Source organism: Chenopodium album, chromosome 12 (assembly GCF_948465745.1).
Source record: "Chenopodium album chromosome 12, dcCheAlbu1.1, whole genome shotgun sequence".
In the NCBI taxonomy this organism is placed as follows: Eukaryota; Viridiplantae; Streptophyta; class Magnoliopsida; order Caryophyllales; family Amaranthaceae; genus Chenopodium; species Chenopodium album.
In genome coordinates this window covers 15,517,831-15,530,399 of record NC_137845.1, presented here as the reverse complement: position 1 = coordinate 15,530,399, position 12,569 = coordinate 15,517,831, and the positions used below count along the sequence as shown (strand labels likewise).

General features: G+C 35.4%; 1 protein-coding gene across 1 annotated transcript; it reads right to left on the bottom strand.

Annotated features, from left to right (window-relative positions):
• Positions 1 to 3,735: 3,735 nt before the first annotated feature.
• LOC145570965 (uncharacterized) lies at positions 3,736 to 6,099 on the bottom strand. Its single transcript, XM_081630078.1, has 4 exons — positions 5,588 to 6,099; positions 5,355 to 5,497; positions 4,718 to 4,780; positions 3,736 to 4,238 (listed from the first exon to the last, which is right to left on the bottom strand). Exons 1-4 carry the CDS (start codon positions 6,097 to 6,099, stop codon positions 3,736 to 3,738), a joined length of 1,221 nt encoding a protein of 406 aa, XP_081486204.1.
• Between the last annotated feature and the right edge of the window lie 6,470 nt (positions 6,100 to 12,569).

The window sequence follows — 12,569 nt, the reverse complement described above, 5'->3', positions numbered from 1 at the left end:
TGGATTTGAATGTTTTGGGTCAGAGCAACGCATTAACAACAACCCATCAATCATATCATATGAATGTTGAGCAATTTATTGTTTGATTTCTTTTTTTTTGGATTTTTTTTATGATTATATGAATGTTGTTTATGGGTTGGATTTAGGGGCTAATTAATGACTTATTGTGGTCTAATTTGGTCGGTTTTGAATTCAATTTTGGGGTTAGGGACTCCATTATTATGCTCAATTTCTAGGATATGATGTTTGATTAATCCTATCTTTAATGGGAATGATGGGATTGGGATTAATTCTATAAGCGGTGAAAATTGAGACTTTCTGATTGTAATTGTGGTAATTATATGCCATTTTCTTGGAAAATTGTAACCATTTTGTGATTTTTTACTTAAATTCTGGAACGTTAAAGGCAAGGTTTACTTTCTTTAAATTCTGCTCATAGCTCTGATGTGTACACTCTGTTGTTTGTACTATATTAGCAATAAGCAAAAAATTGAGAAACGTTTATGTATAGTTGTGGTGTATTTGAGATGTAACATATATAGTGACAAGGTTATATAAATTGAAAAGTTGTCACGCTTTAAGTAGTAGTTGGGAGATATGCTATAATTTATCACATATATTCACATTATATCACTGTATTGCTAATTTATCTACCACACTATCATATATACAATGTGATCTTTTATCTTCTTACCAACCTAGCAAGCTTTGCTATAGCTTAGAGTGGTCTTACTACCTCTTAGCTTGGTGGTGGTGGTTTAACTATCTTACTACTATAAATTAGTTTTTTACTAGTTTAATTTGCATGCAAATCATCATAGTTTTCAATCGATTGATCACTTTTTTATGAGTATTATGCTTGTATTGGTTAATACTCAAAGTAGTTGAAATGAGAATCAAGTTAGATGAAAAATAATGTATTATTTTTATTTTTTGCATAATTACTCAATTACTACAAATTATTATAATTTTTTTTATTATTATAATTTTATTTTGTAGATGTCACAGGGTTGTAAAGGTGGAGATTTAAAAAGTAAGAGGTTAAAAGAGAGTTCTAATATCAATGAGGATATTCCTATTCCACGATTACGTCCTACGGTATCCAATAGGGCTAAGCGTGTTAAGACCAACGAACTTCTCTCAAACGGTACACAAAATCCTAAATTTAGACCTGAATACATTGCACAAGATAAAGGGGAGCAAGAATATTTGGATTCCTTTGAAATAGTAATTCAACAATCCGCTCATGCTAGTCAAACCAATGATGATGATGACAATTCGGATGATGATGATGAGGAGGAGGAGGAGGAGGAGGAGAAGGAGCATGAGGATGTGGATGTGGATGTGGAGGAAGAGGAGGAGGAGGAGGACAAGGAGGAGGATGGGGAGGAGGAGCCATTGTCAAAACAACAATTTGGTTCAAGAATGAATAGTTATCAAGGTAACTTTGAGGTGCATAGGCAATTTGTGGGAGATAAACAGGTTTGTCTTGAAGACTATAGTTAGTTGCAAGATTCAATTGATGGTGGCCCAACAAATCCCGAATTGCTAAAGAGTTTTCTTGGTCACATTGCATATTATATTTGGCATGGTCGGGTAAGTCTAAGTAGTTAGTTTATTTTTTAATTTGTAGTATTTATTTAATCTGTTTTACAATCTACATTTCAACAATTTAATTTGTAAGAGATAAATACATATTTTATATTGAATTCTTACTTGATATTTGTATATGCATTATATTTGTGACTTGAATAGGAACGAAACGTATTGAAGGGTCACAAACAAAGTGAGCGCTTACAAAAGTGGAAACCTCGTAATAAGGAGGTGAAGTCATTAATTATACCTAGTGAGCTTTTTCCCCTAGCTGATTGTATGTATTCTAATTTGAATATGCTGTTAATATTCGCTTTTGTGGAGAGGTGGCATCCAGAAACAAATTCATTTCACCTACCTTTCGGAGAGCTAACAATAACGCTACATGATGTTGCATACATTTTAAGCATTCCTATCACCGGACAAGCAGTTTTTGGTAAATCCGTAGTTTCCCAATTAAAAGAGCATTTAAAAACAACTCTTAATGTATCAACATCTGAGGTGGATAATGAATATCGTAGGGGGAGCGTGCGGTTAAACTTTATACAAGGTTGTTGTTCATCAAATAATTTGCATTCGTCATCAGAAGCTATTGGATACTTGTTGTGGTTGTTAGGGTGTACTATTTTTGTAGACAGGTCATCTACTAGTGTTAGTCCTTATCTTCTACCATACTTGGTTGATTTGGAAAAGGTTAAAGATTATGCATGGGGTGCTGCTTGTTTGACATATATGTATCGTCAATTAGGGGTAGCTTTCAGATTTGACAATGCTCAAATTACTGGATGTTTAATGCTCCTTCAGGTACTATTAAATAAAAAATTTCCTTACATTTTAATACCAAAATTGGTAATGTTAATAAAATATTATTATTATTTTTTGTTAGGCTTGGATATATGCTTATTTTCCGACATTTCGACCCCAAAAGAACAAGGAATGAGATTTAAGATTACCGCATGCACAACAATGGATTCCTCCACATGTTCATAGTGTTGGTATTGATTCTTTGGTGTCTTATAGACGCATACTAGATGATATGAAAGTTGATGAGATTAGCAGTTTATATATATTTGTGCTATTGAAAATATATTACTATATCCTTCACCATTTGTTTCTCATATTGTTATTTTCAAAATTTAGGTGGTGTGGACTCCATTTGATAGAAATCCTCGTCAGACGTTTCCGATCACATTGTATTCTGGTGTAATTCATTATAGGGATATTATAGAGCCATATATGCCTGATCGTGTATTGAGACAATTTGGATATGTGCAAATTATACCCATATGTTTATTGCATCCCAAATCTAGTTACAGAGGACCAGAGAACAACAAATATAAATGCAAACACGATGAGAACCTTCGTGCATGGGATTCTTGGATGAATCATTGTTTTAGAGTAGGTGAAGCAGGTTCTTACAGAGCAAATTTTTCTACTGAAATGGTGGAAGGATATCTTGACTATTACCAAGCTCGCACTCATATTCGAATTCATAGAGATGTCTCATTAACATCAATGTCAATAGAACCATGGGATATGTCCGAAGTTGCAGTAAGTTTTATTTTATTTAATTTTATTATTTTTATTATGACTTTACTATCGTAGGATAACATTTATTTGTAATTGCAGCGTCTGCAATACTTAGGTGCAAGAGCTTACCCACTCCACCCAGACGTTCGACACTGGACTGATGATATGACATTTTGGCAATGCCTTGATGATTTAGCCCGTCATTTAGAAGATTGGATGCCAATACTACAAGATGATCATCAAAGAAGAGGTGTAGGTGGTAGTTCAAGGAGGGGTAGTCGTAGGGGATAACATTTGTTTTATAGGAATAATTTTTTTTCTAGATTCAAAGTAACACTTGTTATAATCATATTGTTTCACATATGTATTTTAAATTAGATGCAAAGTTTAATATCCAAAATTGACACTTGTTATAATCATTTTGATTGATTTATAAACACTTAATCTAAATATGAAGCAAATAAAAGGAGGTGGGATAAAAAAAATAATAACAAGAACAAAAGTAAGATCCTTGATATATTTGATAACAATAACCAAATTTCCTCCATAAATTTGTAATAAAAACCATAAAATTGTCTATTTATCACCATTTAATTGACGATATAAATCAAGTTAATCCTTGAATATAGTTGAAGCCCATCGTTGCACATCAGAGCTGCCATTATGGATGTTAGAGGAAAAAATAGGTGGTAAAGGAATATTTGGTGGCATGTGGAGAGAAATATAATGATTACTCCATACATAAGCTAAATTGATGTATATAGATGGCGGTTGATCAACCAGTCGAGTCTCCAATGGTAAGAATGTAACAGATTGATTTTTACACCAACTAGTCACAATTCTTTGGTATTTAGTAGCGACTACCATACTCAAACCTAATGTATCATACCAATTTTGAAACGGAGTTGGAGACTTATCACACTTTACCACATTAAGCATTCTATTATACTCTTGTATACTTCCCAATGCTTCTCTATCTCTATACAACTCCACATGTTTGGTTAACTCATCTTGTAAATCACGCCGCACATCAAGCCATTTGTTCTCGTCACCATACTCAAAAGTGGCAATTACTCGAAAACCACAGTTTCCATCACCACGCACATTTATGTGTCCTTCAACATAAGTCAATATGAATTTAGGTAATTGGTAAGGCCATGGAAATGAATATCTAATTGACTTTGTTGTTTTCTTTTGCTCTTCATATAACATATTAAGTTAGAATTTTTAATTTTTTAACAACACGTACTATTATTAATAACAGTAAAACAACAACCAGTACCTTTTGATTTATTTTGGGAGGTTGGTACATGTTCAGTATGACTTTCTTGTGCGCTCTTTTTCTTTTTCGGCTCTATTTATATTATAAATTATAATTATTTTTAAGATAACTACATAATGCATAAATAATTATACAAATATATACAATTAAAATGTACCTTTTGATTTATTTTAGGAAGTTGGTACATGTTCAGTATGACTTTCTTTTGCATTCTTTTTCTTCTTCGGCTCTATATATATTATAAATTATAGATTACTAAATAATGCACTACATAATTAATCAAATACGAGTATATACAATTAAAAAATGTACGTTTTGATTTTTTTGCAGCATCTTGTTTAGGATCTTTATTCGAATTCTGTTTTTTCTTCGATCCTGCATATAAGTATATATATTAAAATTAAAGAAAAATATATTTGACACAAATAATAAAAAGTTGTTAAGTTCACATTTAGCAGCATTCTTCTCGGAATGCTCCCAACCAGATTTATCCCTCTTTGTTGGATTATTTTTTAGACGCCCTTTGTGGGGATGATGTATTGGCTGCTTCAAATCGGTAGATTCAGGAAACAGTATATTATATATTGCATTTGCAAAAAATTATTGTTGATCAGGAGGGTATTGTTTCATCATTACTACTAATTCGTCTATTCGTTGTGAAGATGTTTGTCTTAAACCCTCTTTGAAAATTTAGTCCCTCCATGTCCATAGTCTTCCAGAATATATGGACATCTAATAAATCAATTGGAGTATACGTATTCATTAATTCACACATTTCATGGGCACACGGTAAACCATAATTGTTCCTCATTTCACATCCACAAGGCTCGGCATTTGTACCTATTTTCTTGCATCTGTCATTGTATTCGTTTTTTTAATAACGAGATAGCATGATGAGATACCTTACACTTAAGACGACTAAATAACTGATATCTAGTGATGTGCAGACTTTTTGTACGAGATTTTTCCATTTCAGCTTTGATTTTATTAAGCTGCATCTCTACTAAATCATGAATTCTTGGAAATATCACATGAAAAGCTCCAATAGCCGTTCCTAACCAATTCTTCAATTGAGAGTGTGCACTCTCCACCCTACAAAAATATATTATGACAATTATATCGTAAAATATAAATCTGCAGTATTATAATAATCATAAACTATAATTGTATCATAAAATTTACCTATTTGTCGTACGAGCCCCAAAATGAAGAATTTTTTTGGTCCAAGCGGATACGAATCTCTCTTTATAAGGATCTACCCATATTTTGTGAACATAATCAACTACTGTCGATAAATTAGGACTCCATGCATATACCATTTCAGCAACAACCACATTGTATTCTTCCTCTGTTAAAGAATCGACTATTTTTTTCCACCTAATTGAAAAAGGTTTTGCATATATTTTATTACCCGTTACATCTGTTACATATCTCTCCACGTCTTTAGCGATATGCCTCTTGCAGAGTAAATGTGCAAAAGATGGAAATACATGTTCGACAGCATTCATAAGTGCCCACTCTCTATCCGTGACAACTACTCCAGGGTTATTCTCAGAGCCAAATAATTCTTTCACCCTTTGCATCGCCCATAAGAAACTTGTAGTTTTTTCATTTCTCATGAAACCAAATGCAACATGAAAATTTTGTCTCGTTGAAGATACTCCAATCACCTCTAACAAGGGCACATCATACATGTTTGTTCGATACGTTACATCTATTAGAATTACATGAGGGAACAATCAAAGCAGATCAACTGCTTTGGGATGTGCAAATAAGACATCCTCAACAGCATTAGTTCCATCCTCTTTTCTATGCCATTGATAATACCCATAGTCCTTCAATAACTTAAAAAAATATTGCATAGGAGATAAATCACCCATTTGTTTTCTTTTGATTTTTTGCAATGCATTGTCGATGTGTCTCCTTCCACTTACATTTTTGGGGTTTTCTAATTGTACTTGTTTTAACATTTGTTTTGGCTTTATGTTACTTCGTTTAAAATGAGCAACCTTCTCAAATTCTTTTGTACTCAATTTTGCAGCCGATGTATGTCATTGTTTATATTTCCCTAATGTGTGGTTATGTTTACTTTTATTCATATCAACTAATAATTTCCATTTACCCCCAACTTGCTCAGCTCCAAGAAGTTCAAAGGGACAACATTCCTTTTTGTACTAATGTTGTATCTAGGTTTGAATTTTTTGTCAGGTGAAGGAACATTATACCTATAGGGTCCACTTCTTTCACATCCAATATAAACTCTACCAAATCCCAATCCATTCCCTCTACGAGAAGTTTGGATAGCAAAATACATATCATTATTTTTGCCGACTTCTTTCACCCATTCTAACAGTTCTTGGCGATTATTAAATAATGTGTCCGTCATAAAAAGATAGCCAACATCAGGATAATTCTCAATGCTCTCATCAGGTTTAAATTAATAATCCTGTCCATAGTTTTGACAAAAATCATCTCAATTAAACATCACTTAGAAGAATATTATTCTTATCTACTATAATAATGATTAAGAATAAAAACATTATACAACAAGTGCAAAAGTTTATAATAATAATAATAATAATAATAATAAAATTAATAATAATAATTAAGCCCTAAAAATTAAAATCCCTGGAAATCATATTCGGGGGTCGACAATAACCCCCGGAAATCAAATTAGGGGAGAATAGTTGACCCCCGGAAAATCATATCCGGGGGACATTGTCGACCCCCGGAAATCAAATCCGAGGGTTATTATCGATCCCTAGAAATTAAATCCGGGGGTTATTGTCGACCCCCGAAAATCAAATTAAATCCGGGGGTTATTGTTGACCCTCGGCTATGATTTTCGGGGGTTATTGTCGACCCCCGGACATGATTTTCGGGGGTTATTGTTGATCCCTAAAATCATATCGTTGATGTTCCATGCAAGATGAAAATTTTAACTTGTTTGATTGTTCATCTATAAATTAGATTTTGTAGAAAAAAAAGTTACAGCACATAATATTCATACCTAAAAAAAATCATCATAATGCACTTCGTTATTGTCCATGACTTTGTATATTATTGAATATTAAATAGGATGAAAGGTTGAGATGAAAGGTTGAATATGTTAAAATATGCTTGTAAATTAAACAGTAAGGATGATTATATAGGTAGGAGTGTAAAGGATTAAATTATAATAAGGGAAAAATTGGAATAAAAGCTTTTTTTAAAAATTAACTTATTTTGCATTTAGGAAAACTATTCCTGCATTTAGTACCCCCCTTCTAATAAATTAATTATTGTTTGAATCTTTAATTAAGAAAGAATAAAAAATAATCACATCTTTAGGAAAATATCAAGAGTTGGAGCACAAGGCTCAATGGGCAATCAAAGCCTTGAATTTTGATCTGAAAAGTCCTGGAGAAAAGAGAATGCTAGACTTGCATGAATTAGAAGAATTGAGAATAAATGCATACAATAGTGCAAGCTCCTATAAGGCAAGGTCAAAGGAATTTCATGACAAACACATCATCAAGAGGGACTTCAAAGAAGGTGATAAGGTTCTTCTCTACAACTCAAGGATAAAGCTTTTTCCCGAAAAGCTTAAATCAAGGTAGAGTGGCCCTTTTCAAGTGGTTAAGGTATTTCCTTATGGCTCAATTGAAGTTTGAAGTGAGAGCACCGGAACGTTTAAGGTGAATGGTCAATGCCTCAAGGTCTATTATGAGGGTGATAAGAGAGGTGTGGTTCACTCCATCAAGGTGAAAGAATTCAACGACTCCGATTAATGTGATAGGAGGGTCATCAAGCTAGTGACGTTAAAAGAGCGCTTACGGGAGGCAACTCGAGTTTCTCACCCTTCTCCCCTATATCTTTCCTATTTTTAATTCTTTCATTTTTTTTATTTTCACTAACTCCTTTCTTTTTATACTTGTAGGAATGCTTGAAAGGGTTTCAAAAAAAAAAAAAGTTAGAACGTGCAACATCAGGTCTGCACGGGCGTGCAGAACCTTGCACATCTGTGCAGGGTCAGGCAGAGGCACTTAAAAGCTGAAGAACGAGTGCAAGGTTCAGCACGGACGTGCCAAAGTCAGCACGGACGTGCCAAAGTCAGCACGTCCGTGCACATAGTCGCACGTCCGTGCGCGCCCAGGCAGAAGCATCAAAAGGTTCTGACCGAGGCTGCACGTCGGTTTAAAGAAGGCTGCAGCACGGCTCTTTATAAAAAAAATAAAAATAAAATATAAAAAAAATTCTCACTCCTCACTTCTCAAACCCACGAAATTCTCATCTCTCTCTAAAACTCCTTCCTCCTCCTTTATACCTCACTCAAATCCTTTCAAACCCTCAAAATCTCACTCAAAATCAACATGTTTTGCAATAATCTACACTCCTTTTCACACAAATTCACAAACTACTACTCCATTTCCCACATTCAAACCCAAAATCACCCAAAATTTTCAAAACCCTAACTTAAAAAATTGATTTGGGGGTTTTCTTGTGAGTGGAAAATCAAAGCAATTGGTTGAAGAAGAAGGCTCAAGCAAGCTTAAGGAAGGTTAGAAAGGTTCATTTGCAGGTTTTACACCCACGATAAACTCGGTATAATCGTTCCTTCCCTTTACTACATTCTTGGTCTAATTTTTGGAAGTGAGTGTATGAAATTGCTTGTAAAGTTGTTAAAATTGGTAGTTTTGTGAATGATTGTTAGAAATTGTTGGTTTTTGTTGAATTTGAAAGTGTTTAATGAATTTTGTGAGTGGTCAATTTTTGTAAGTGAGTGTGAATTGAAAGAATTAATTTGAAATGATATACATGCTAGCTTGTATAACTTCTTGTAGTAAATGATTTATGTTAAATGATTGATCATTGCTAAGCTTTGGTGTTGAGTTTGTTGTTGAGAATTGAAGTAGTCAAATCCAAATTGTTTGTTGTTGAGGTTCTCTTGAACTCGAGTGTGCATTATAGGTGGTAGACTTAGAGCCAAAACGTGTTTTGTGTGGTGTTAATTTAGTGTCATTTGAGCCTTAACTTGTTAACTTGGTGGACCTAGTACCTTTGATGTGTTTTTTGTGGTGATTTCCTTGTTGTGGTTTGTGTAATTGTTTTGCAAAGACCAATCATGCCTAGAAGGAACCATCCTAAAAACACCAACGCTAGGTACCGTAACCCATCGCCTCCTCCCCCCGTTGATCCACCACAAGTGGACACAATGAGAATAATCTTTAATGACCTGACCTTTTCGAATAATTTTCTTAGAAATAGTAGGAGGCGAATTAGGCCCATTAAGTTCTACAATGACGAGGTAGCCCATAAGGGTAGGGTCCGATGTGAGGATGTTGTTTGAGGGTGTCGGCCTAGCTTCTTGGTTAGGATTGCATGCCCAAACCTATAAGACCTAACCCTCTAATTCCACTCCACCCTCTATGTGCACTGAGACACAACTAGAACCCCCCGCCACATTACCTTCCAACTCCTGAATTCCAACCATAAAATGTCCATAAGGAAGGTAAACCAAGCTTTTGGGTGGCCCACGACCGAAACTATCGGACCCAAGGATAGGTAACCCGTAATTATAATGTGGGAGAGTTTTGGAGAAAAATCTTGGGCCTTTTTTAGTACAACCCTAGGTCCGTTAAGGCCACAGCCATTATCCACCCCAGTTTTAGGCTTTCTCAATGTACTTTAGCAAACACGGCGTCTGTTAAGGAGCTTTACTTCCTTTGGAACTTGAGTGAGGGGAGCACCGCCTTAAATGTAGGGTCTTAGCTAGTTAACCACCTAGAGGATGTTGCCACGGGATCCGGTAACATCACCATAGGTGGTATGATCACCATTATTACTGCTTCTCTTAATCTTGATTTTGCAGATGAGGAGGTTTTTCAAGGGCCGACACAGCTCGACATGCAATCGTTGAGGTCGATGAATTGGGTCATAGACGCAGTAGGGGCCCATCTGTACTTGTGGTTATTAAGTGAGCGGCCCTACCCCTACCTCCCCGACCCAGAGAGCACGGTCATCTAAGACGAAAACAACTGGGTCTTTCCGAAGGACCTTCCTTAGCTTCCCGGTGAAGAGGGAGAAGAGCAAGAGCAACAACAACAACAACAACAACAACAACAATCCCAACAACAACAATTTCAACAACAACAATTCCATCAACAACAACACCATGAGCACCAACAAGGGTACCAAGAGGGGTACCAAGGCCAAGGTGTGGGTGAAGATAACCCACACCTATCATTCAAGAAGCAGATTGCACTCATGAATGCAGGTTTCACCTGCATGTCCACTGAATTCGAGACTATGAGAAAGTCTTACGAAGACATGAGGACCTCATATGACAAAATGAGGACAAGATTCGAAGGTCTAAGATCGGAGTTGGGTGAATTTGCAACGTCTACCAGCATTTGTACCCCAAGGGATCAAGCTCCCAAGGAGGCCCGAGCCAATGAGTTAGTTTTTTCCTTCCCTTCTCTTTGTGCTTGGATTGTTAAACACTGGGGACAATGTTTATGATAGCTTGGGGGGGGGGGGGGGAGTGCTTTATCATGTGATTTATTGGCTCATGTTATGTTCTCATGTTTGCATGTTGTTTGTTTCCCTTTCCCTAACATCTAAATCCCTTGAATCCAAATTTGCTCCCTTTGAAATCCAAATCTCTTATCATGTGGATACTTCTCTTCTCTCCTTATCTAGTGCATAGTTATGTTTTATTTTCATGATCAACTTAGTTTATTGTTGTAAATATAAGTGGTTTGTAGAATTTTCTCTTTTATTCTCATTAAAACAAAAAAAAAAACAAAAAAAAAAACCCCAAGGATGATACTCAAGTGACGATATTTATGTGTTTTGCTTGCTTGACTCTTGAGTGAGTAAAAGTTCTCTTAGAAGGGTGTATGCAAGAGTCGGGGTCATTTAGAGGATTATTAATCTTAATTGCATTAGTGTCTATGAAATGAAAACCGATGAATGATCAATTGCACATCAAACATAGGATATTGTCTAAATTTTCCCAAAGTAGGATATGTTTGATTTGAATTGCGGTCCCTTGTGCCCTTGATGTGCATCCTCCTCCTCCCCAAAATGAAACTCTATTAGGGAATTGGTTCTACTTGTATCATGTGTAATAAGTGGCATAATAAGCCACATGTTTTGAATAAAGAAAGAGTCGCTCACAGTTAAAAGAGGCGAGGGCAATGAATATTGAAAAAAAAAAAGAGATAAAAGAAAGAAAAAAAAAAGAAAAGAAAAAAAGAGCATAGAAAAAAAGGGAGAACAAAAGACTCCCCTAAAAATTTCTCAAATTGTTATTTTCTTTTCTTTAGAGGTCAACTTGTAGATGCCTCCCACACCTTATTATCTCTTGTGAAATTTCTCAAATTGTTAATTTCTCAAATTGTTATTTTCTTTTCTTTTCTAAAAATTTATGTTGTTATCTCTAGTGAAATTCCCGAGTTAGAGTGTAGTTAAAGGGCTTTGAGTGTGCATTTTGGGAGGTGTACTAGCATTTTGAGATTTTATAACCGAAAGAGAGATTGTTACAACCTTAGAATGTCTAGATATGCTCTAATGAACTAGTAAAACGTCTAAGGAAGTAGCCTAGTGCAACCTTGCTTAGTTCTTCTCTTTATCCCCAATTCATGTGTACATTTGTATGATTGGTAATTCTCGAAAGTTGCTCACTTGTCTTGCTTGTGATTCATATCCCGATGAGTTGACTTGGGTGATAAAATATTGGAATTTGTGTAACCATTGATGGTTTGTTTTGTCTTTTGAGTGAGTTGTGGGTTAAGCTCAATGGAAACCCTCACGAGATAAAAACTCGTCCCGTAAGGCGACTTGTGGGTTTAAATGGCTTCTTACTTGTGTTAAAAGTGATTCGTGTTTGTCTTAAGTGATTTTGCTTACTTTTCCTCCCTCTCTTGTTTCTTTCCCTTGGCTTGGCTTTAGTAAGTTCTTTCCTCACTATGGTGCAAACTATCGCTTCCGACGGAATAATTCCGTCAGGAACACCCCAAAATCCGTCGAAACCGGTTGTCGGAAAAGCCTTTGTAGGAAAAACGACATCTTCCGACGGAAATTCCGTCGGAAAAACTTTTCCGACGAAATTCTTTTGTCGGAAGAGGTTTTTCGGGGCCGAAAAAATCCGTCGTAAAGTTCCGACAGGCCCAATTCCGTC

Excerpts from the sequence above, each read along its gene's own strand:
- LOC145570965 (XM_081630078.1), bottom strand. The coding sequence starts at position 6,099 with ATGTATGATGTGCCCTTGTTAGAGGTGATTGGAGTATCTTCAACGAGA. Across the intron at positions 5,498-5,587 it reads GGGGCTCGTACGACAAATAG|GGTGGAGAGTGCACACTCTC; the intron begins GTAAATTTTATG and ends ATATTTTTGTAG. Across the intron at positions 4,781-5,354 it reads GGAAAAATCTCGTACAAAAA|GATCGAAGAAAAAACAGAAT; the intron begins GTCTGCACATCA and ends ACTTATATGCAG.